The sequence below is a fragment of the Purpureocillium takamizusanense genome, chromosome 10 (genome assembly GCF_022605165.1).
Source record: "Purpureocillium takamizusanense chromosome 10, complete sequence".
In the NCBI taxonomy this organism is placed as follows: domain Eukaryota; kingdom Fungi; phylum Ascomycota; class Sordariomycetes; order Hypocreales; family Ophiocordycipitaceae; genus Purpureocillium; species Purpureocillium takamizusanense.
Genome location: NC_063077.1, coordinates 1,150,933 through 1,169,972, shown reverse-complemented (window position 1 = coordinate 1,169,972; position 19,040 = coordinate 1,150,933). Strand labels below are relative to the sequence as shown.

At 61.2% G+C, this 19,040-nt stretch overlaps 6 protein-coding genes across 7 annotated transcripts; 2 read left to right on the top strand and 4 right to left on the bottom strand.

Annotated features, from left to right (window-relative positions):
* Positions 1–1,491: 1,491 nt before the first annotated feature.
* LAP3 (Bleomycin hydrolase) lies at positions 1,492–4,644 on the bottom strand. The gene has a single exon (XM_047991565.1). It carries the CDS (start codon positions 4,221–4,223, stop codon positions 2,667–2,669), a length of 1,557 nt encoding a protein of 518 aa, XP_047847577.1. The 5' UTR covers positions 4,224–4,644; the 3' UTR covers positions 1,492–2,666.
* Positions 4,645–5,475: 831 nt separating this feature from the next.
* On the bottom strand, positions 5,476–7,910 carry JDV02_009871 (uncharacterized protein; the record flags this gene model as incomplete). The annotated part of the gene is made up of 3 exons (XM_047991564.1): positions 5,476–6,080; positions 6,184–6,494; positions 7,792–7,910. The coding sequence occupies 3 exons, from the start codon at positions 7,908–7,910 to the stop codon at positions 5,476–5,478; spliced, it is 1,035 nt and encodes a 344-aa protein (XP_047847576.1).
* Positions 7,911–9,003: 1,093 nt separating this feature from the next.
* On the top strand, positions 9,004–12,546 carry JDV02_009870 (uncharacterized protein; the record flags this gene model as incomplete). The annotated part of the gene is made up of 3 exons (XM_047991563.1): positions 9,004–9,228; positions 9,289–9,603; positions 9,658–12,546. The coding sequence occupies exons 1-3, from the start codon at positions 9,196–9,198 to the stop codon at positions 12,544–12,546; spliced, it is 3,237 nt and encodes a 1,078-aa protein (XP_047847575.1). The 5' UTR covers positions 9,004–9,195.
* A 258-nt stretch (positions 12,547–12,804) lies between these two features.
* JDV02_009869 (uncharacterized protein) lies at positions 12,805–14,171 on the bottom strand (the record flags this gene model as incomplete). The annotated part of the gene is made up of 2 exons (XM_047991562.1): positions 13,927–14,171; positions 12,805–13,860 (listed from the first exon to the last, which is right to left on the bottom strand). The coding sequence occupies exon 2, from the start codon at positions 13,825–13,827 to the stop codon at positions 12,805–12,807; it is 1,023 nt and encodes a 340-aa protein (XP_047847574.1). The 5' UTR covers positions 13,828–13,860; positions 13,927–14,171.
* A 215-nt stretch (positions 14,172–14,386) lies between these two features.
* On the top strand, positions 14,387–15,210 carry JDV02_009868 (uncharacterized protein). The gene is made up of 2 exons (XM_047991561.1): positions 14,387–14,963; positions 15,044–15,210. The coding sequence occupies exon 1, from the start codon at positions 14,524–14,526 to the stop codon at positions 14,929–14,931; it is 408 nt and encodes a 135-aa protein (XP_047847573.1). The 5' UTR covers positions 14,387–14,523; the 3' UTR covers positions 14,932–14,963; positions 15,044–15,210.
* Positions 15,211–15,225: 15 nt separating this feature from the next.
* Positions 15,226–18,394, bottom strand: JDV02_009867 (uncharacterized protein). Of its 2 annotated transcripts, XM_047991559.1 has the most exons (2): positions 15,875–18,394; positions 15,226–15,794 (listed from the first exon to the last, which is right to left on the bottom strand). In XM_047991559.1, the coding sequence occupies exons 1-2, from the start codon at positions 18,053–18,055 to the stop codon at positions 15,474–15,476; spliced, it is 2,502 nt and encodes an 833-aa protein (XP_047847571.1). In that variant the 5' UTR covers positions 18,056–18,394; the 3' UTR covers positions 15,226–15,473. The 2 variants fall into 2 exon arrangements, with proteins under 2 accessions (XP_047847571.1, XP_047847572.1); XM_047991560.1 differs by having other exon boundaries at positions 15,226–18,394.
* Positions 18,395–19,040: the final 646 nt, after the last annotated feature.

Below are 19,040 nucleotides of genomic sequence, written 5' to 3'. Positions count from 1 at the left end.
CAGCAAGGGGGAGGGGTTCCTGCTGTGAGATGCCCAGATCAGGCGTTACTGGTTGCGAAGGGGGTTGGCAGACCAGTCGCCCTGCTCGGACGGTGTTGTGCTTATGCGGGTGGACCTGGGCTCGTGCTCTCTCCGGCGGGGGGAAGACCACCGTCGCAGGAGTAGCAGCAGCAATAGCAGCTCGTCCGTAGGTATGTTCTCGCTCGAAGTGGTGGAAGCAGAGTACTTCGTAGTTCGCCGCGTGGCCGCTGGCGCGCTTATGCCACGGGGCTCAACGGCCGATGACGAACTGCTGCAGGCGCACACGCGATGCAGGCGTGGCGCCTTGGCGGGCAAGTTTCTTATCTTGCCGGCGGCGGCAGAATTGAAGCCCAAGTCAAGGGAGCAAGGGCGACAAACGGCGCACTGCCTGGTCGGGTGTCAAGACAACCAGATTGCGGCCGTGGAGGACTGGGCGAAAACGCAGGGATGCTACGTACTGCCGCGAAAGCTGGGTTGGGGAATGACGACTTTGTCGCCAGGGCCACCACATCAGGATGGATGGCAGTGATCCCGGAGCGACTGGCCTTGTTCCCTGGTCCTGGATCTCAGCGGGGGCTTCGACGTCAGACTCGTCGAATGCCAGCCCACTCACTGCAGATATGGGCGACATTGGGCCAGGTCGGCGGGTTGGGCTCCATCCAGCCTGCGCCGCAGGGGCCCCTCTGTTCCCGACGGGCCGTTTCCTTGGAATGCTGGCGCCTCACGCCATCCAACTGGGGACGGCGAGTCAAGGGGCGCCAGCAACCATGGGGACGGGGTTTGGAGGCGTCAAAGGCGTGCCTTTCAACTGGGTCAGGACCCTGACTGAGGCCAGCGTCGACGATGGCGCTACGTGCTGCGCGTGCGATTTGTTTCCGTCCGTCGTCCAGCCGCATATGCGCAAGCTTTCCTTTGCTTCAGCCCCTTCTTTCTTTGGCGCGCGTGTTTGACAGCTCCGAACGCCTCCTGTTCCGTGTCGCCGCCGCGTCCTGTGCTATGCTCCAGGTTTCCCCAGGTTATCGCGGGCTTCGGCATTCTTCAGCTCGTGGGTGCAATGACGTCCCTTGGCCAAAGCTAGCCAGGTGACCGTTGCCACCCGTTGGCCTCCATCCATGGCTGTGTTTCGGAGCCATCGCCTCGCTGCTTAGCGGCCCAGCGCAGTCTCGATGTGGCATGGCCAACAAACCTTCTTGCCCTTTGGGGGACAATGCGAGTGATACTACTTTCGTAAGTTACTTCGTACCCGCCGAGCGTGAGGGTGGAGTTTTGTATTTCGGTACCTCGTGTGCCATCGCCTTGGCCTGTCTCGTGTGGGTGGTTGAAGGCTGTGTGGCACCAGGTAGAGAGTATGGGACATGCCGTCTCGACGACGCTGCCCGACAATTGCGCTCCGCTCTGTCAACGGTGCGGTGTGAGACAAAGGGGCACTGCTCGAGCTGGTGATAGGTGACGCATGCCATGCCATGGTCGGTCCATTGCTTGCGGTTCTCAAAGAAAAGAAGAAAAAAATCCCCGACAAAGGAGAACAAAAGCTGTCACGTTACTGCGAATTGAGCGTGGAAGGAAGGACCAGTGGATGGCGTGGTGGCTCCTTCCGAGCGCAACATGCCAAAGTTGGCCACCGCCACGCTCACGTCTCGCTGGCCATCCATCCATCCAATCTTGGCCACACAGACGATTCTGCGATTCCGAATTCCTCAATGCTATTCTCTTTTCCTTGGCGTCCACAGAATCGGTGGGCGTTGTCAATGTTCACCAGGGCGGGAGGGTCCGCTCCTGCTCCGGCGACCCGGTCAGCCCTGGTCCGCAGAAAACCATCGTCATGTGCAACCCCATTATCAACAGTACGCACGCACATCAATCGTTGGGCTCCAAATCTGACATGACATGATGACCCAACCCCGCTGGAGGCTGTGATGATCAGTTTGCAATCATCTCCACAGCTGGCTTGACTCGCCGAGGTACGCTAGGGGCCTTGTCATCAGCCTTATGTCTCACGGCTATCGTGTGTGATGTCCGACGAGGTCACTCAACAGCCACGGAAACGCTCCTGATACCAGACCACATCAATCATCAGTGGGGTTCGCGGTCTACCAATGCGCGTTGGCTCGCTGGTGAGTCGTGCGAACCCCATGTGTCTCTGTGTAACTGCTGAGACGTGAAAAATGCACACATCAAGATTTGGGGGTCAGCGCAAAGCACCCCGCCTGACCAGCATCGCCGGGCGACAACGAGGCGTCGACCCGCAAGCAATGCTCATGTTGGGCATGGACGCTGCTACTAGCCGTCTACTCAGCATCCATGATCCTGGCAGAGGTGCTAGCTCCGGAGTCGACCACGCCCCTTTGACACCTCGAAAGGCCAGGCAGGCGTTGGCTTGCCCTTGTTGAAGCCACGCATGAGACAGATCGACCCCTCGGCGTTGTTGGTGCGAAAAGACGATGGATAGACTGTGCCTCTTGCGGAAGGACATAGTATCGATTCTCGATGATTCTACACATCCGTATATCGCCATCGTGGGAACGTAAGTGTGCAGGACGAGGTCCACACTGCTGCCTGACCTTCATTTTGCCAGACAACCAAACGACATGACGTCCGAGAGTAAAAAAATCAGAGGCGCACTTGGCATGCTGCCTCAACAAGGCTCATCCTTGACTTATGTACAAAAGTCTCTTTCCAACGACTAAGCCAAAGCGCCCATGGGATCCCACAATGGCAGCACAATGGGGTCCTTCTTCAGGACGTCCCTGACTTCCTTGCTGCCAAAAGCGCGGGTCGACGACAGCCTGATAGACAAACTCGTCCATCCAGGCATCGCTCATGACAAACCAGCCCTTGTCACCCGCGTCGGGGCCCCAGCTGTTCTGCACTCTCCACCGCGCCGGCTTGCCCGTCTGCTCGTCTACGTGAACCGCCGTCAGGACCATGGCGTGTGTCATCTGGCTCTCGCCTGTCCGCAGCCTCTCTGCCTTGTTCATGCCGAGCAGGGAGGACCCGATGCCGACCTCGTAGTCGATCAGGTCGAGGTCCATGATGCCCGTCGCGTTGTCGCTGAACTTGCCTACGTCGGAGCCGAAGAAGATTGGCAGGCCGGCCTTGAGCATCTTGACGCACGCATCCTTGAGCGTATCCATATCCACGTTGATGTAGCTCACGCCCCGGCCGCCGACCACGTTGCCCAGGCGCGACACGGTGAGGGGAGACAGTGGGTCGTGCCGAGGGTCATTGACGAGTGACACCATGCTCTCGATGACGGATGAGGTGACGCGCAGGTCGCTGCTGGCGATGTTCTTGGCAAAGTCCTTGGGCGTAATGGTCAGCTCGTGTGCCTTGCCGTCTCTGTCGTTGTACTGCCACGTAAAGGCACTGGTCGGGCTAGGCGGCGGGCCGAGCAGCAGCGTCATGATCTTTTGGATCTCGCGCATCATGGTGATCTTGAGGTTGCCGACGAGCGCCGGGGGCGTGGGCGCGCTGCCGTCGCTTCCCCTCACGACGGCGCGCAGGCGCAGCGCATACTCGCGCAGCTTGTTGACGACGGCGGCGTTGAGCACGGACGAGTTCTTGGCGCTCCAGGCGTCCGGGTACAGGGCCTGGGGCACGAGGCCGTACTTGTCGACGAGGTTGTAGACCATGTCCCACTGGCCGCCGTCGGAGACGGGCCCGGCGAGCAGGGCCTGGACGAGGCGGCCGTCGAGGTCCTCGCCCGCCGTCTCGATGACCTGCTCGAGGAACCAGTTTGCCTTTTCGAGCTTGTCCCAGTAGAAGAGGTAGGCCTGCGAGAGCTCGAAGGCGTCGAGGCGGTAGCGCCGCATCAGCGCCACGCGGAAGACGTTGGTGGACGCGAAGAGCCAGCACCGTCCGCTCGAGCGCTGGTTGGTGATGGGCCCGCCCTCGAAGGGGATCTTGACGTTGAAGACTTGCTGGTCGGCGATTTGCGCGGGGAGCTGCGCCAGCACCTGCTTGGGGTTGGCGGAGCTGAGGGCCGCGAGGGCGAGTCTGTCGTCGTCGTTGCATAGGCAGTCCGTCAGCTCAGCCCCTCTAACATCACCATCGCGTACATACCCTACCAGAGGGGCGGGGGAGGGGGCCTCCATCTCACCTGTTCTTAGGGTCCGATAAGATGCTGGACGGCAGCGCGGCCACCGCATCGAGGGGCAGGCCCTCGGGCTCCCTGCTGGGCCCGCGATGCCCGCCCTTCTCATCGTGGTGCGCGCCGTCACCGATCTCGACGTAGTCGACGTGCCCCGCGTCCCCTTCACGGATGGTCATGGCGCGGAAGTGCTCGGCGGCGCGCTTCTCGTCGTCCACCGCCGCGGCAGCAATCTTGGACGGCTGGCCACCCATGGCGCTGGTATACTATGCTGAAAGGTCGTCGTCGGCAGGCAGCCGTGTGCCAACGTAGCTAGCTCAGTGCAGCACACCCGCTTTATCGGGCGTGAGTCCCAGTGCGAGGGGCTGTAAGCGCTGGGGTTGGGGTCCTTGAACAACACGCGGCTCCGTGCACGGCTTGTGTGTCTGGCACGTTGTATACTGACTGAACGTTGGGACAACGATAAGATGTGTAGGGGGGCAGGAGGACGATGCATAAATAGATGGCAGGCTGCGAGGTGACTCGCTGCACCGAGACCAGTTGGGCGGAAGAGGAGGAGGGGAAGAGGAGGGGAAGGGGGGCGGGAAGCCCATGTCATTCATCGCCATTCCTCTGCATGCACATGGTGTGTCCCGTGCCTCTGTCCGACGCGATAACACCTAGCCAGCCGATTGTTCGTCTGACAGTGCCTCGTCCACTCGCATAACGGACCCTGTCAACAGACATACATAGTACTAGCACCAGCGCACAACACGCACCGCAGCATACGCCGTCTCGCTCTGTCAAGGCGTCGAGTCTGGCGGATGATAGTCGCCAGCTGGATTAAAATAAGCCTTGCTTTCCGTCGAGAGCGTCATCTTGAAGCTTCACTCAGTGGACGATAAAACGGCAGCGAAAGGGCGCGGTACCCGTAGAGGTAGGCAACCACTTTCCTGATCGGGCACAGACTGGCGCGCACCGCCAATGCGTGGTCACGCAACTGAGAACCTTGAGAGCTGTCACGGGATCAACTCCAGTCAACACCAGTAACGGCCGCCTTGACGCGGTTTCGCACAAGCACGACAACGGCAACACGCACGAGCGGCATTGTGGCATCACAGTGTGTACGCACAATCAAGTATGAAACGACATTGAATAGCCGATATACATCATGTTCATCCTATCTACCGTACGTGCTCATGCGACTCCGAATCTCCAATGAAACATGTCCGTCCATTAAAACCCAAAGCGCGGCGAATGTTCTACAATCCAGTGACCCTCGACGCAACGGCGCCGGATGCGTGCGCCGCCCAAGGCGCGCACGTAGCACCCTGCCGTGTGGCCTTGTCAAAGGAGCGCGGGCGGGACGACTTGTGCCTCACGCCTCACAGGCGAGAGCCGTGGATGACCTTCATGTCGACGGCGAGCTCGCGGCCCGAGTCGTTGAGGACCAGCACGCGGACGCTGCCGCGGCCCGACTCAAACGCGTTGTTCAGGCGCGACCACAGGTTGGACTGGTCGATGACGGCCAGACCCTGCTTGACGTCGCCCGTCTCCGTCATTGCCACGACGCGGCCGTCCTGCATGTCCAGGACGCGGTACTGCTTGAACACGGGGCCGAGCATCGTCTGCACCACGACGCTGGGCGCTGGGTTGGAGATGAAGGATGACTCCTCGTGCAGCTGCTTGGTGAACAGGTCCACGCCCAGGTAGCGGTACTGGCCCGTCGCCGGCGACGTCGAGATGCGGATCACCTGGCACGGCCGGCCCTGCAGCATCAGGAAGTCGCCCAGCCGGATGTGGTGGCATGGGATAGTGACCGTGTTCGGCAGGTACGACTCGGCAGAGTCGCCGGGACGGGGACGGGGGCCCGTCCCCGTCTCGCGAATGTCCACGTCGACATGGTCATGGTGGTGGTGGTGGTGGCCGCCGGGGTGCACAATCTTGTCGGCCAGCTTGTGAATCCCGTGGCGGAAGGAGTGGTAGTGGCCTGCCCTCTCTGTCGTCAGCATGATGAGACGTGTCTTACATGCCCGTGCCCAATCGGGGCGCGGGTCGGCCCTAAGGCTTGGTTGGGCTGTCTTGTCACTCACCGTCCTCGTCGTAGTAACCCATGTTGGACTTTTGGCTGGCGAGGTTGAAGCGGGAAGGCTCAACGGTCTCCTCGGTGATCTTGACGTTTTCCGTGTAGGAAGGGCGGGCAGTGGCTCCGTCGACGGTGTGCTCGTTGACCTTGACGCTCTCGGCGGTGTACTGAGGGCGGGCAGGGGCGTCTACGGTGGTGGAATACTGGGGGCGGTAACGCTCTCGGTATTCACGCTCAGCGACGTCGATGGGGCTTGCGTATGGGTGGCGGTGAGTATCAATCTCAATGTGAGTGTCGGAATACTCGGTGCGTGTAGGTCTGACAGAGAAGAGAAGACATGTCAGCCCCTTGGTCTTTGTTTGTTGGGAGGAGGCAGGCAGGCGGGCGGGCGGGCAAGCAACCCCGTTTCTAGGTCAACAGGTCCTGCATCGGGCCAGGGCCCCTGGGCCGGGGGCCTCCGGGAGCGGACGCATGGGCCCTGGCAGACTCAGCTGCGGTGGAGGTATTGGCTGCTTCCGCGGAACGGCACCCTGTCATCGATCACACCGCATCCAGCCATCCCAACGGCTTGCTTTTTTGCGCTGGGCCCGTGGATGGGGCGACCGTGGGTGGCGGGAAAGGGGGGGGGGGGAGGGGGGGGGGAGTGTGACCGGTTGGGCTAGAGAGCGAGAGGGATGGAGATGGAGAGAAAGGAGACGTCAAACGTACCGGCGGTCCTCCTTGACGTACTGCTCGTGCTGGAAACCGGGACGGCGGTAACGCTCTTCTTCACGTGTGATGCGGACCTCTTCTTCGCTGTAGCGGTTCTCACCACGGTGTGGGAGATCGACGTTGGCAGTGTAAGAAGAGTATTGACCTTCCCGTCCGGCTGGCTGCTTGGAGGGAAGTTGGATGTCAACCTCCTGGTGAGTCTGCTGGGTGGTGGTCTGCGCTTCGCTGTCCCGATATGACGATGGGAAGATGCTGAAGGGGACGGGGACGCGGGCCTCAAAGTCCAGATTGGCGACTTTTGCTGGCGCGAGAGAATCTTCTCATACAACCTTCCGTAGCTGACAGCACGAAAGGAAGACAAGAAGGTTCCCTGGCTTTTGTTCCTGGGAAACAAAAGTCGAAGAGAAAGGAAAAGACGAGGACTTGGGGTTTGCCTCTTCAAATCTTTCTTGTCCTTGTGGTCTTTGCGCTGGTTGTCTGATGTGGATGGAGGTAATTGGAGGAAAGGATGGAGAAGGACAGCAGCGGCAGACGCGCGATGGGTTTTGAGGACGGGGGGCTGGATTGGACGACGCCCACCGTTGCGTCGACAGGGTGTGTCTATCCGAGCCGCCGTGTTTACGGTCGTTGTTTACTCGCGTCCAAAGCGGCATAGCCGTGAGTCTCGACCCCACAGCGGCGCCAGCCTTCGCCAACAAACGTCTCCGACTCGGCCGTCGAACCATGCAAGCACAGCCCAGCCCAACCTCTGCTGGTGTCGGTGCTGTTGCGGTGCGGTGCGGTGCGGTGCGGTGCGTTGCGTCGCGTTGGCCCCTCATGCGAATGGCGTTTCGGCATCCGAGGGGGGGGGCTGGGCCAAAGGAATGCGGCACCGCGGGAAGGCCCCGTGGCAATCGGAGCAAACCTCATGGCCGCCACGCCCCCGTCAGACCAGCTCCCGCTTCGAGCATTCCTGTCGAGCTGGCACAAAGCCCATTGTCGCCGCTGCGCTCTCGAATCCGCAATTAGCTGGCGGAGCAGCATGGTCGGCAGGAAGACTGGCACGAGTCGCTTCGAATTGACTTGCCAATGGCACCCGACTTGCTCGTCTGCTGCCCAGGCACCGAAGAAGATCTCGCACACACGCGTAACAAGCTGCGTACGAGTCCTCTGCCACTGTGCACCCCCTCCTGTCGCGGCAAAGCCCAGCCCGAGCCCAACCACCCCGGTACATACCTGGCGTCGTGGAGCGCCGCCATTGGGTTGCCTTGCTCAAATCTGCATCAGTTGTGGTTAGGATTTATTGCCACTGCGATGCCTGTTAGGTGCCTGTGTCACCTTGCGACACGGTCCTGCGAGGCGAGGCGCGTCGCTGCAACCCTCTTGGGCTCTCCTCTTCCAGCCCCGTCGATTGAGTTGATCCGCCTCGACCTTGGGACACTGGCGAGCTCAGAGGCATTGCCAGTTTGCCTCGGGCTTCTGCGTTGGCAGATTGTAATCCCGCGGGGCTTCCTGATCACCCTTTCCCCCGAACCCCGTAGTGAGCACCCGAAGCCAGCTGAGTCTGGGGTCTCCGCCGTTGCTGTGACAACAATGGACCCCTGGCTGCCCGGGGCACTTGTTTGCGGTTGGGCAGGGGCCCAATGGTGTTGCGCCGGTCGGGGTTGTGGCTCCGATCATCACAGCCCAGCGTCGCGTCTGTTGATGGACCTCGCACCGCGTCTGGATATGAAGCGGGTCCTGGGCTGATGCGTTGTACCTCGGCCAAAGCAACGGGGGGGTGCCTCTCCGGCCTGTGACGACCTCATCGTGCCGGGTTGTTATCACAGACACTCTTCGAATGGCAAGTTGGCCTGCGGCGATACGAGGAGGAAGGCTGTCTTGTAGACGTGCTGCAAGCGCCTGCGGATTGGGCACTAGGGATACAGAGTCCAGTCGCCTCTGCATGTGCGTCGCACGAACCACCAAGCACGGGATCGAGAAAGGTGCAAAATTTCACATTGACCTACTTTTCCCTTCCTTCTGCAGACATTTCGCTGCTGTGCTGTCCAATGTCTCGAGAAGCAATCGCGGCCATGGCGCCTTCCGTGATGTGGGCCAAGTCAGCAATGCCACACGTGACTGACTTGCGGGAGCGCAAGACTTGGGGGCTCTTTGCCAGGTCGCAGCTGCCCCGCGATGACGATTGCCCCACGTTGAGTCAGGCCGGCCAAATTCCAGCGCTGAGCACCGGGGCATTTCTCGATCTGCAACTCGCAATTCTCTTGGCTTGAGCGGCCTGGATCTGCCCCTCTTCGTTGAAGGTCGCCGTTGCTGTTGCGCAGCCAAAATGAAGCAGCGGTTCTCGTCCCTCGACGTCAAGGTGAGCAGAAGATTCACGAGTTCGGCGCGCTCGGCAGCTTCAGTGCTGACAGCTCTTTAGGTCATTGCGCACGAGCTCAATCAGAGCTTGGTGTCGCTGCGGCTGGCCAACATATATGATCTCTCGTCCAAGATCTTGCTGCTCAAGTTCGCCAAGCCGGACAACAAGAAGCAGCTCGTCATCGACACCGGCTTCCGATGCCACCTGACCGAGTTCGCCCGGACCACAGCCGCCGCGCCGTCCGCCTTTGTTGCCCGGCTCAGAAAGGTCCTCAAGACGAGGAGGTTGACTTCTGTGGCGCAAGTCGGGACAGACAGGATCCTCGAGTTCCAGTTTAGCGACGGCCAGTACCGTCTGTTCCTGGAGTTCTTTGCTGTAGGCTCTTGGCGACACCAGAGGCGGAAAGGTCGAGGCTGACACGGATTTCAGAGCGGCAACATTATTCTTACCGACGCCGACCTTCAAATCCTCACGATCGCGCGAAATGTATCAGAGGGCGACGGCCAGGAACCCCAACGGGTTGGACTGCAGTACAACTTGGACAACCGACAAAACTACCATGGCATCCCGCCAATGACCAAGGCCAGGGTTCAAGAAGCCTTGGAGTCGGCGGTCCAAAAAGCCAGCGCAGACGCATCCTCTAGCAAGAAACTTAAGGGGAAACCCGGTGGCGATCTGAGAAAGAGCCTCGCTGTGTCGATCACCGAGCTCCCGCCTGTCCTCGTCGACCACACGCTTCAATCCAACGATTTTGATACAGCGGTCAAGCCCGTAGAAGTGCTCGCAAACGAGACTCTTCTGGACGAACTCGTTCGCCTGTTGAGCGAGGCACGCAAGACTGTCGAAGACATTACCTCTGCTCCCGTCTGCACTGGCTTCATATTTGCCAAACAGAGAGAGGATGCATCCGGGGGCACCACTGGCGGCACCGGCGGTGAGCCGACAAGGGAAAGTCTCCTTTACGAGGATTTCCATCCATTCGTCCCACAGAAACTTCGAAACGACCCTTCGATCAAGATACTGGAATACACGGGCTACAACCAGACGGTCGATGAGTTCTTCTCATCTCTTGAGGGCCAGAAATTGGAAAGTCGCTTGACTGAGAGAGAGGCGACGGCCAAGAGAAAGCTAGAAGCGGCTAGACGAGACCAAGAAAAGCGACTCGAGGGCCTGCAGGAAGTACAAACCATGAACTTTCGCAAAGCTGCCGCCATCGAAGCAAACGTGGAGCGCGTGCAGGAGGCTATGGATGCTGTGAATGGTCTCCTAGCCCAGGGCATGGATTGGGTCGATATCGGCAAGCTGGTTGAGCGCGAGAAGAAGAAGCACAATCCTGTGGCGGAAATCATCATGCTGCCCTTGAAACTCGCGGAGAACACCATCACGCTCAAGATATCCGAGGAAGAGTTCGAAGAAGAGGAGGAGGAAGACCCGTTTGAAACTGATGACAGCGACTCAGAAGATGGCGATGATGACCAAGCTTCGGTAAAGCCCAAACCCAACGACAAAAGCTTGTCCGTTGACATTAATCTCACCATAAGTCCCTGGGGAAATGCACGAGACTATCATGAGCAGCGCCGGTCTGCCGCCTCAAAGGAGGAGAAGACCCAGCTTCAGGCTGCTCGGGCGTTGAAAAACACGGAACAGAAGATCAACGAAGATCTGAAGAAGGGCCTGAAGCAGGAAAAGGCCCTGCTGCAACCCATCCGGAAACAGATGTGGTTCGAAAAGTTCATCTGGTTCGTCTCGTCCGACGGCTATCTGGTCATTGGGGGCAAGGACGCATCGCAAAACGAGATGCTCTACAGGCGACATCTGCGCAAGGGTGATTTGTATTGTCATGCAGATCTGAGGGGTGCGCCGAGCGTCATCATCAAGAACAACCCAAGCACGCCGGACGCCCCCATCCCCCCAGCGACCTTGTCGCAAGCAGGATCGCTATCTGTCTGTGGCTCCGACGCCTGGGACTCAAAGGCGGGAATGGGAGCATGGTGGGTCAACGCAGATCAAGTGTCCAAGTCTGCTCCCACCGGAGAGTTCCTACCAAGTGGGAGCTTCATGGTCAGAGGCAAGAAGAACTTCTTGGCCCCCGCGCAGCTTGTGCTGGGCCTGGGTATCATGTTCAAGATCAGTGAGGAGAGCAAAGCGAGGCACGTCAAGCACCGGCTGTACGATGGCGATTCTGCCATTGGCAGTACCGTCGGCGACTCTGACTCCCGCGCAGGCATGCAGGAGTCAGTTGAGGGGGACGACGGGTCTGAGGGCGGTGATAATGAAGATACCGCTGCCGGGGCTGGTGATGAGGACGCGTCCGACAACGAGTCCGTGAATGATGGCGCTACCGGAGGTGGGCGAGACAACCCCCTGCAGGCCTTCGACGGCCGACGGCGCGATGAACTGGATGAGGTGGAGGATCGGGTTGCAGAGCTCGAAGTGGGCGACGAGGGCGGGCAGCACGATGAAGGCGCAGAGGGAGAAGAATCCAGCGAAGATGCAAGGGACGTCCCGGACGAGTCAGAGCGGGCGACGGAGGTTTCTGAGGCGCCAACGGTGACAGCTACTGCTCGGTCCTCGCAGGCGACCGGCTCGGCTACCACCAAGCAAGCCCCTCCAAAGCGCGGCCAGAGAGGCAAGGCAAAGAAGATTGCCAACAAGTACAAGGATCAAGATGAGGAGGATCGTCGAGTTGCCGAGGCTCTTATTGGTGCCACCACTGGACAGAAGCGCGCCGACGAGGAAGCGAGAGCCAAGGCCGAGCGCGAGGCCGAGCTGGAGGCCGCCCGAGAGCGTCGGCGGGCACAGCATCAACGCAAGCAAAGGGAAACGGCCGAGCACGAGGAGATACGCCGAGTCATGATGGACGAAGGCGTCGACGTGCTGGAGCCGGAGGAAGCCGAGAAGGCAACGTCACTAGATGACCTCGTCGGGACTCCACTGGCGGGCGACGAGATCCTCGAAGCGATACCCGTGTGCGCCCCGTGGCCCGCCCTCGGCAAATGCAAGTACAAAGTCAAGATGCAACCGGGCGCAACGAAGAAGGGCAAGGCCGTGAAGGAGGTGCTTGAGAAGTGGAAGACGGCCTCGGGCAAGAAGGGTGTGGTCGACGAGTCGTCGAGGGACTCGGAGAGGATGTGGCCCCGCGAGGTGGAGCTTCTCAAGGCACTGAAGCCAGAGGAGGTGATTAACTGCGTGCCCGTGGGCAAGGTGAGGGTCATGGTGTCTGGTGGGAGTAGCGGAGGCGGAGGCGCCAAGGGCAAGGGCGGGGGTGGGAAGGGCCAGGGCAAAGGGGGTCGCGGCGGAAAGGGGTCGAAGAAGTGAGGCATGGCGATGGGTTGGCATTTGAAGTAGCCAAGAGCCAGTGTCTGCATTGCCAAGTACTGCAATGCCCTGAGCTGTTCATCGCTACCCGATTTCATCCACTATTCCGCGTTGAGCCGCATACACTGCGCAGCATGTCCGCGTGTGTATTGGCGGACAGGGGTTTTCCACCCACGGCTCCTGTGTCCTCAACCAGTCACGCGTAGAGACAGTGTGGAATAACTGAACACGAACGGCCCTGCCGTGGCGTGAGAGTTGTTAATTCTGCAGAGTCTGTGTACGAGGAGGATGTACCCGATGCAGAAGAGCCCTTTTTATGTGACCGCCATCCATCATACCCACCCAGCCCAGCCATGTAAAGGCCCAGGCCACCCAGGCGAACGCTCCCCTCCAGATGAGCGGCCGCGGCCGCGTGCCGAGCAGATCATCCACCACCTGCCTAGCATACTCAGACGGCACCGTGCTTTGAATGGCCTTGCCGGCTTCGTTGCCCTCGATGTACGGCGCCAGCTGCCGATACAGGCTACCCTCGGGGACGCGCCCGCGGCCCGACCATGTCTGCATCGCGGCCGTCGCCACGCCCCCAGACATGACAGTGACGACCCCGATGCCCAGGGGCGCCAGCTCCACGCGCAGGACGTTGCCCAGGGCGAGCAGCGCGGCCTTGCTGGCTGCGTAGACGCCTTGCCATGGGGGACACATGACGGCTGATATGCTGCCCACGTTGACGACGGTGACGGCGGGCTGGGAGGACCCCGCGGCGCCATCACCACCACCATTAGCAGAAGAAGCAGAATCAGCAGCAGCCAGAAGAAAGGGCAGACACGTCTGGACCATGGCCAGCGGACCGAAGACGTTGACGTCGAACACGCCGCGCGCCTCGTCGAGGTCCACGTCTGCGAGCGGCATGAGGCTGAAGGCGGCGGCGTTGTTGACGAGCATGTCGAGCCCGCCGCTGCCGTCGTCGTCGTGGCCGGTGATGCGCCGCAACTCCTCGGCCAAGCGGGCGCGCGACGCGGGGGAGGTGCAGTCGAGGGCCAGGGTGGTGATGCCGAGGGCGTCGAGGGAGCGCATCCGCCGTCCGTCCGTGGAGGTGGCCAGCACGCGGAGGCCGCGGCTGTGGAACTCGCGGGCGAGGGCCGCACCGGCGCTGCCGTCGCTGCAGCCGGTGACGAGGACGGTCTTTTGCCTGGGCTTGCTCATCGCGGGGTTGCTGATGTTTGATTCTTTGTATACGAGGCCCTTTGATTGATGTTGGCCAGAGCCGTTGCCGCTGGCCATGGTGGTGGCGTTTTATACGCTCGAGGCCTCATTCTATACGTGTAGTCGGTACTTGTATTCGTACGGCCTGTCGAGCATGTATGTATGCAAACTACCTACCCATGTCGACCGGCACGACCCTCCGGGGCCGAACGGTCTACAAAGCAACCCGAGCCGTGTCTCATGCCAGTCCCGGGCGGCGGGCGGCGCGGCGTTCGGGACCGAGAGGAAAACGGTCAGACGGCGACAGGGGGGCCTTTCTTTGACAGCACCGCCCCCGATTCATCACTAGCACGGAGTTTTCTGGTAAGGCTTATTATTTAGGTCGTTCGCGGAGTGGAGCGAGCGAACGGGGCTTCGAGTCGATCCTTTGGATGCTGTGATGCCTGCTCAGAACCAAGAAAGATGTGGTGGTCCCCAGTAAATCAGTAGGCTATTGCTGCGTACTTTTGCGAAGTAATTCAGTCAATTGATAATGCTTGATTTGAAGCGCTTCCGCGGCGGTGAGACGGGGGTTGTCGCCGCCTTTATGTCTCGAACTCTGGGCCATTAATACATCGACGGCTAGTCTGACCACGATGTAAAGCGAATACTACCACCCATCCATTGGTTTCGTTCGTTCGTTCATGCTTTCATTCATTCCTGACTCAGAGTCATCATTAGCAGTCCAGATCAAAGCCGCCCCATCAATCACCCCGCTATACTCAGCTAGCCAACATGGTCTTCAAGGTCCTCCTCTTCGCCTACCGCAAGCCAGGCCTGAGTCCGACCGAGTTCCGTGACCACCTCGAGGGCAGGCACATGGACCTGCTCAAGCGGCTCTTCGGCACGGCCTTTCCCGTCTCCCACGTCCGCCGCTATATTCACCGGCGCGCCGCCGAGGAGGAGGAGGAGGAGCATCGTGACCACTACCCTGCCACGGTGCTCGTCGGCGAGCAGGCGGACTTTGCGTACGACGTCATCTCGGAGCTGACTTTTGCCGACGAGGACGCCTTCAGGGTCTTCTTCGCCCAGTACCAGTCGGAGGAGGTCGCGGCGGAGATCAGGGAGGACGAGGAGCGGTTTCTGGATGTGGGGAGGTTGCGGGCGGTGGTGCTCGGCGAGGTCTGTGAGACGGTGCGGTAGTGAGTGAGGTGGTGAGGTGGTGAGGTGGTGAGGTGGTGAGGTGGTGAGGTGGTGAGGTGGTGAGGTGGTGAGGTGGTGAGGTGGTGAGGTGGTGAGGTGGTGAGGTGGTGAGGTGAGATGAGATGAGGTGAGGTAAAGGATGGGTGAGGTGAGTGTCAAGCCAGCAGCAGCAGGTATACAGTAAGGTATGGATATTTAGAGGACGGGCTTGGGCGCCGCCTAGGCCGCGCGTGTTTCGTCATATACGTGCAGGACACTCACACTCGCAAGCTTGTCAAGTGAATTTGGACGTTTACAAAGTATACTCCGTGTATATTTAAGCCGACCATCAAGTACCTCGCAACTCTCTGTAATTACACAATGGCCGCGGAGGCATATTCTGTCGATACCCAATGTAGAAAAAGACAATCCGACACACGTCGCCCATGAGGGTATATTAAAGGCATGCCGCAGTCATGACCCCATCATCTCTCATCATCGTCGTACTCTGCGCCCCGCTCATCCAAGGCGTCAAACAAAGCACCCTTCCGTAGCGGCAGCATCTACCGGATGACGTCGACCCTCTCGATCCTGCGGACGTCGTTGGGCATCCTGGCAATGCACAGCTCGACGCAGAAGCGGCCCCACTGGCCCGAGGTGGCGTCGCGGACGGCGTCTTGCAGGTCGCGGCCGTAGCGCTCGCGGTAGGCGCGCTTGACGGCCTGCATGTGGGCCGCATCCCAGTGGAAGCGGACGAGGCGGCTGATGAGGAGCTCGCGGCGGAGGTCGTCCTTGCGTGACGCGGTGAGGGCGTGGTGCAAAAGGAGGGCGTCGCGGACGGGGCGGTTGATGATGCCGTTGAGGATGTGCGCGAGCAGCTCGCCCTGGGCATTGGCGTCAGCGCACGCTCATATGTATACGGTGGGGTGGGAGGGGAGAGAGGATAAAAGGGGATGACACTCACGACCAGGTTGCCGCTCTTCTTGAGGGCCTCGCGCGGAAAGTTTGCGCGGTAGTGATGTTCGTACTCCTTGAGCACTTCGCGCAGGTGCGAGTCGCTGCGCTTGACGACGATACCAATCATGGCCGTCTCGCCGCCCTTTTCGGCCCTGACGGCTCGGCGCAGGTCGTTGACGTCCTGGTCGACGAGCTTGTAGTCGACGGGCACGCGGCGGCCGTACGGGTCAAAGTCCTCCATGCGGCGCTCGTCGAGGACGAGCAGGACGGCCTTTTTGAACTTGTCCTCCTTGAGCTCCGTCTTCATGCACTTGACGATGCTGTTGTCGTACTTCTTGTCGGTAAAGGCCTCCTTGATCTGGTGGATCTCGTAGTTGGAGCGGCCCATGAGCGACTCGATGAGCAGCTCGCGCCGCGTCTTGTCGCCCTGGTACCAAAAGTTGGCCCAGTAGGCCTCGCTCTCCCACTTGCCGAGCGCCACCGAGTAGCAAGCCTTCATGAGGTTGGCGTCCTCGTCCTTGAGGCGCGCACGGATGTGCTTGGCAATGTTGACGCCCTTGCGCTCCGAGCCCGTCTTGACGATGCGCTTGTACTCGACGCGCAGCTCCATGACCTGCTCGTGTGTCAGGCTGGGCAGGATCTCGATCAGCGGCGCGACGTCGGGGGCGCGGTCCCCGCGAAGGGCGCGCGCGAGCGTCGACGCAATGTCCTCGGGGTCGTGGAACCGCGCGCGCCGGCTCTTCTTCTTTCCATCGCCCTCGACATCGGAGCCGATGGGCGACAGGGCCTCGATGACGCGCGCATCCTCGTGGTGGGAAGATGCCAGTAGTAGAGGCGACGGCATGGGCGAGCAGTCCTGGTAGGTACCGTGGTACGACTCAAGAAGAGGCGAGGCCGGCGCCGCGGCCAGTGACAGGTTGGAAGAGCGGCCCGTGTCGACCGTCAGGCTGGACATGCGGGCCGTGGGAGGCTGAGGAGACTTGTCCCGGGTGCCACCACGCCGGTCTCTCGACCGGTCCCGGTCCCGGCCCGGTTCCACGGTGAGCACAGATGGGCCTGGCGACTTGTCCCGGCGATCACGCGAACGGTCGCGCTCGCGGCTTACGGGCTCGACGGTGAGGGCCGAAGGGCCGGGAGACTTGTCGCGGCGGCGGTCCCTGTCGCGGCCTGAAGGCTCCGCGGTGAGAACAGACGGCCCCGGCGATCTGTCGCGCCGACGATCCCGATCACGGTCCGAGGGCTCCGCGGTGAGGACGCTGGCGCCCGAGCTGCGGGGGTCATCTCGGTAGGATTCACGGTGCGACCTGCGCGACGCGTATGGGTCCTCGGGTGGGCTCGTACGCCGCCTGTCGGCACCGTCGTCGTCCCTCCCGTACTTGGATGAGCGCTTGTCGCTCAGCTGCGAGCCCGAGACGTAGCTGCCATAGGTGGGCGGTGAGTCTGCCCGCGACGGTTTCGGCGGCGGGGGGCGCCCGTAGGCCAAATCATCCTCGTCGCGCTCCTTCTTGGAGCGGCCATCGGCCTTTCTGTCCCTGCCGCCCGCACGGTCGTCGTCGCCGTACCCGCGGCTGTACTTTTGCGGCAGAAACTTGAGCTTGTCGTCGGGCAGGTCGGCGCCAGCGGACGCGCGGTGCTTGTCCCTACTGCTAGGCGGCTCGGCGTAGCGCACGCGGGGATCCTCGTCATCGGACCTGTCGCGCCTACGAGCGTCGTACTTGGACTCGCGCGGGGGTTCGGCGGCGTAGCGGACGCGCCTATTGTCGTCGTCCGAGTCGCGCTTGGAGCGGCGGTCGTCCTCGGGGAACGAGCCCGGGACGTGGCCGCTCCCGCCGCCGCCGTTGAGGTTGCTTCTGGAACTGCGAAAGGACGAGTCGCGCGGGGGCGACGCGGTGCGGTAGACGGGCCGTGTGTCATCGTAGCTGTACAGGCCGGCTGTCGCGCCGGGCAGCATGGCGTCCATGCCCCCCTCGGCCGGGTAGGGTAGGCCGGAGGAGCCCGCCTGGGAGGTAGGGTCGCGGCGGCGGCTGCTGCTGCTGTGGGCGCTGGGCGCATAGCGGTCGTCAAGGTCGTCCTCCGGGTAGACATAGCTCGGCTCGCGCGCGTCGGCGTAGGTCGGCACAGGGTCGCGGCGGTCACGCGATCGGGACCTGGAGCGACCGCCACGACGGTCGTCGACGGCGAGCGACATGGTGTTGCGGGGTCGCGCGAGGGGCTGGGCTGGTTCCTGGAGATGGGCCGGCGGAAGGTTTGGGCGGGTGCGGGCCGGTCCTGTGAGGAAAAGCGTGGTGGTGGGTGGGAGGAGAGCGATCCGAATGAATGAATGAAGGAATGAATGGATGGATGGATGGATGTGTTGACGGGAGGGGCTAGTGGGAAGCGCCCTTGGGATGAGGGAGGAGCTGGGGGAAGCTCCTCAAGCCGAGCGCCAGCCCAGGTAGGTCATCGGGTAAGCTTATACTCGCCGTTGTGCATGCCGTTCCTTTTCCCACACAGGCAGTGCCCTGTGGTGTGGTTGAGGCCGGCGTCTATCAGGTGGTGCAGGGCGGTGGATCCAGTGCAGCGCGTTGCGGCTCCATCCATTGATGGCGCTGAGCCGCCGCTGCAACAGCCCACGCTCCAGCTGCAGCCCTCCTGCAGCACAGCTCGCCAGCCACCCGGCGGCCCCGGCGCTACGTCTATACGTACGTATGTACCTACATATTTCGTACTAAGTTACGTGCGTACCTACATCCATTAGTACTATACCTCCAGGGCTTCCAGGTTGCCTTGACCCATACCGCTGGCGGGGTGAGGGGAGGAGAGGAGGGTCCGTCAAACGTCTGACGTGCATGGATTGGAGATGCAGCCCTGCTGGAGGCGGGTTCTCAACACCCGAGCTCACTGGGCCTTTGGCTTAGTAGAGTGGAGGGCCCTGCACAGCGAGCGCTGGGCGTGGACGGAGTGGGGGACCTCGAACGAACCGCCACCCGGACCTCACCTGCGGAGTTTCTTAGGTACACTAAGCTGCCTGTGTTCTACAGGTACTACGGGCTGCGGCCTGCGCCCGCTGGACAGCATCCATGAATCCGTGGCGTCGGCAGTAGCATTACTTACATATCCGGGATGCCGTTGGCGACGCACCGCACGGCAATTCAACAGGCCAACTGCGGCAGGGTGGACATGATCCCCCCCGA

Bases quoted from the DNA above. Each gene is read 5' to 3' on its own strand.
- LAP3 (XM_047991565.1), bottom strand. From the start codon at position 4,223: ATGAGAAGGGCGGGCATCGCGGGCCCAGCAGGGAGCCCGAGGGCCTGC.
- JDV02_009868 (XM_047991561.1), top strand. From the start codon at position 14,524: ATGGTCTTCAAGGTCCTCCTCTTCGCCTACCGCAAGCCAGGCCTGAGT.
- JDV02_009867 (XM_047991560.1), bottom strand. From the start codon at position 18,055: ATGTCGCTCGCCGTCGACGACCGTCGTGGCGGTCGCTCCAGGTCCCGA.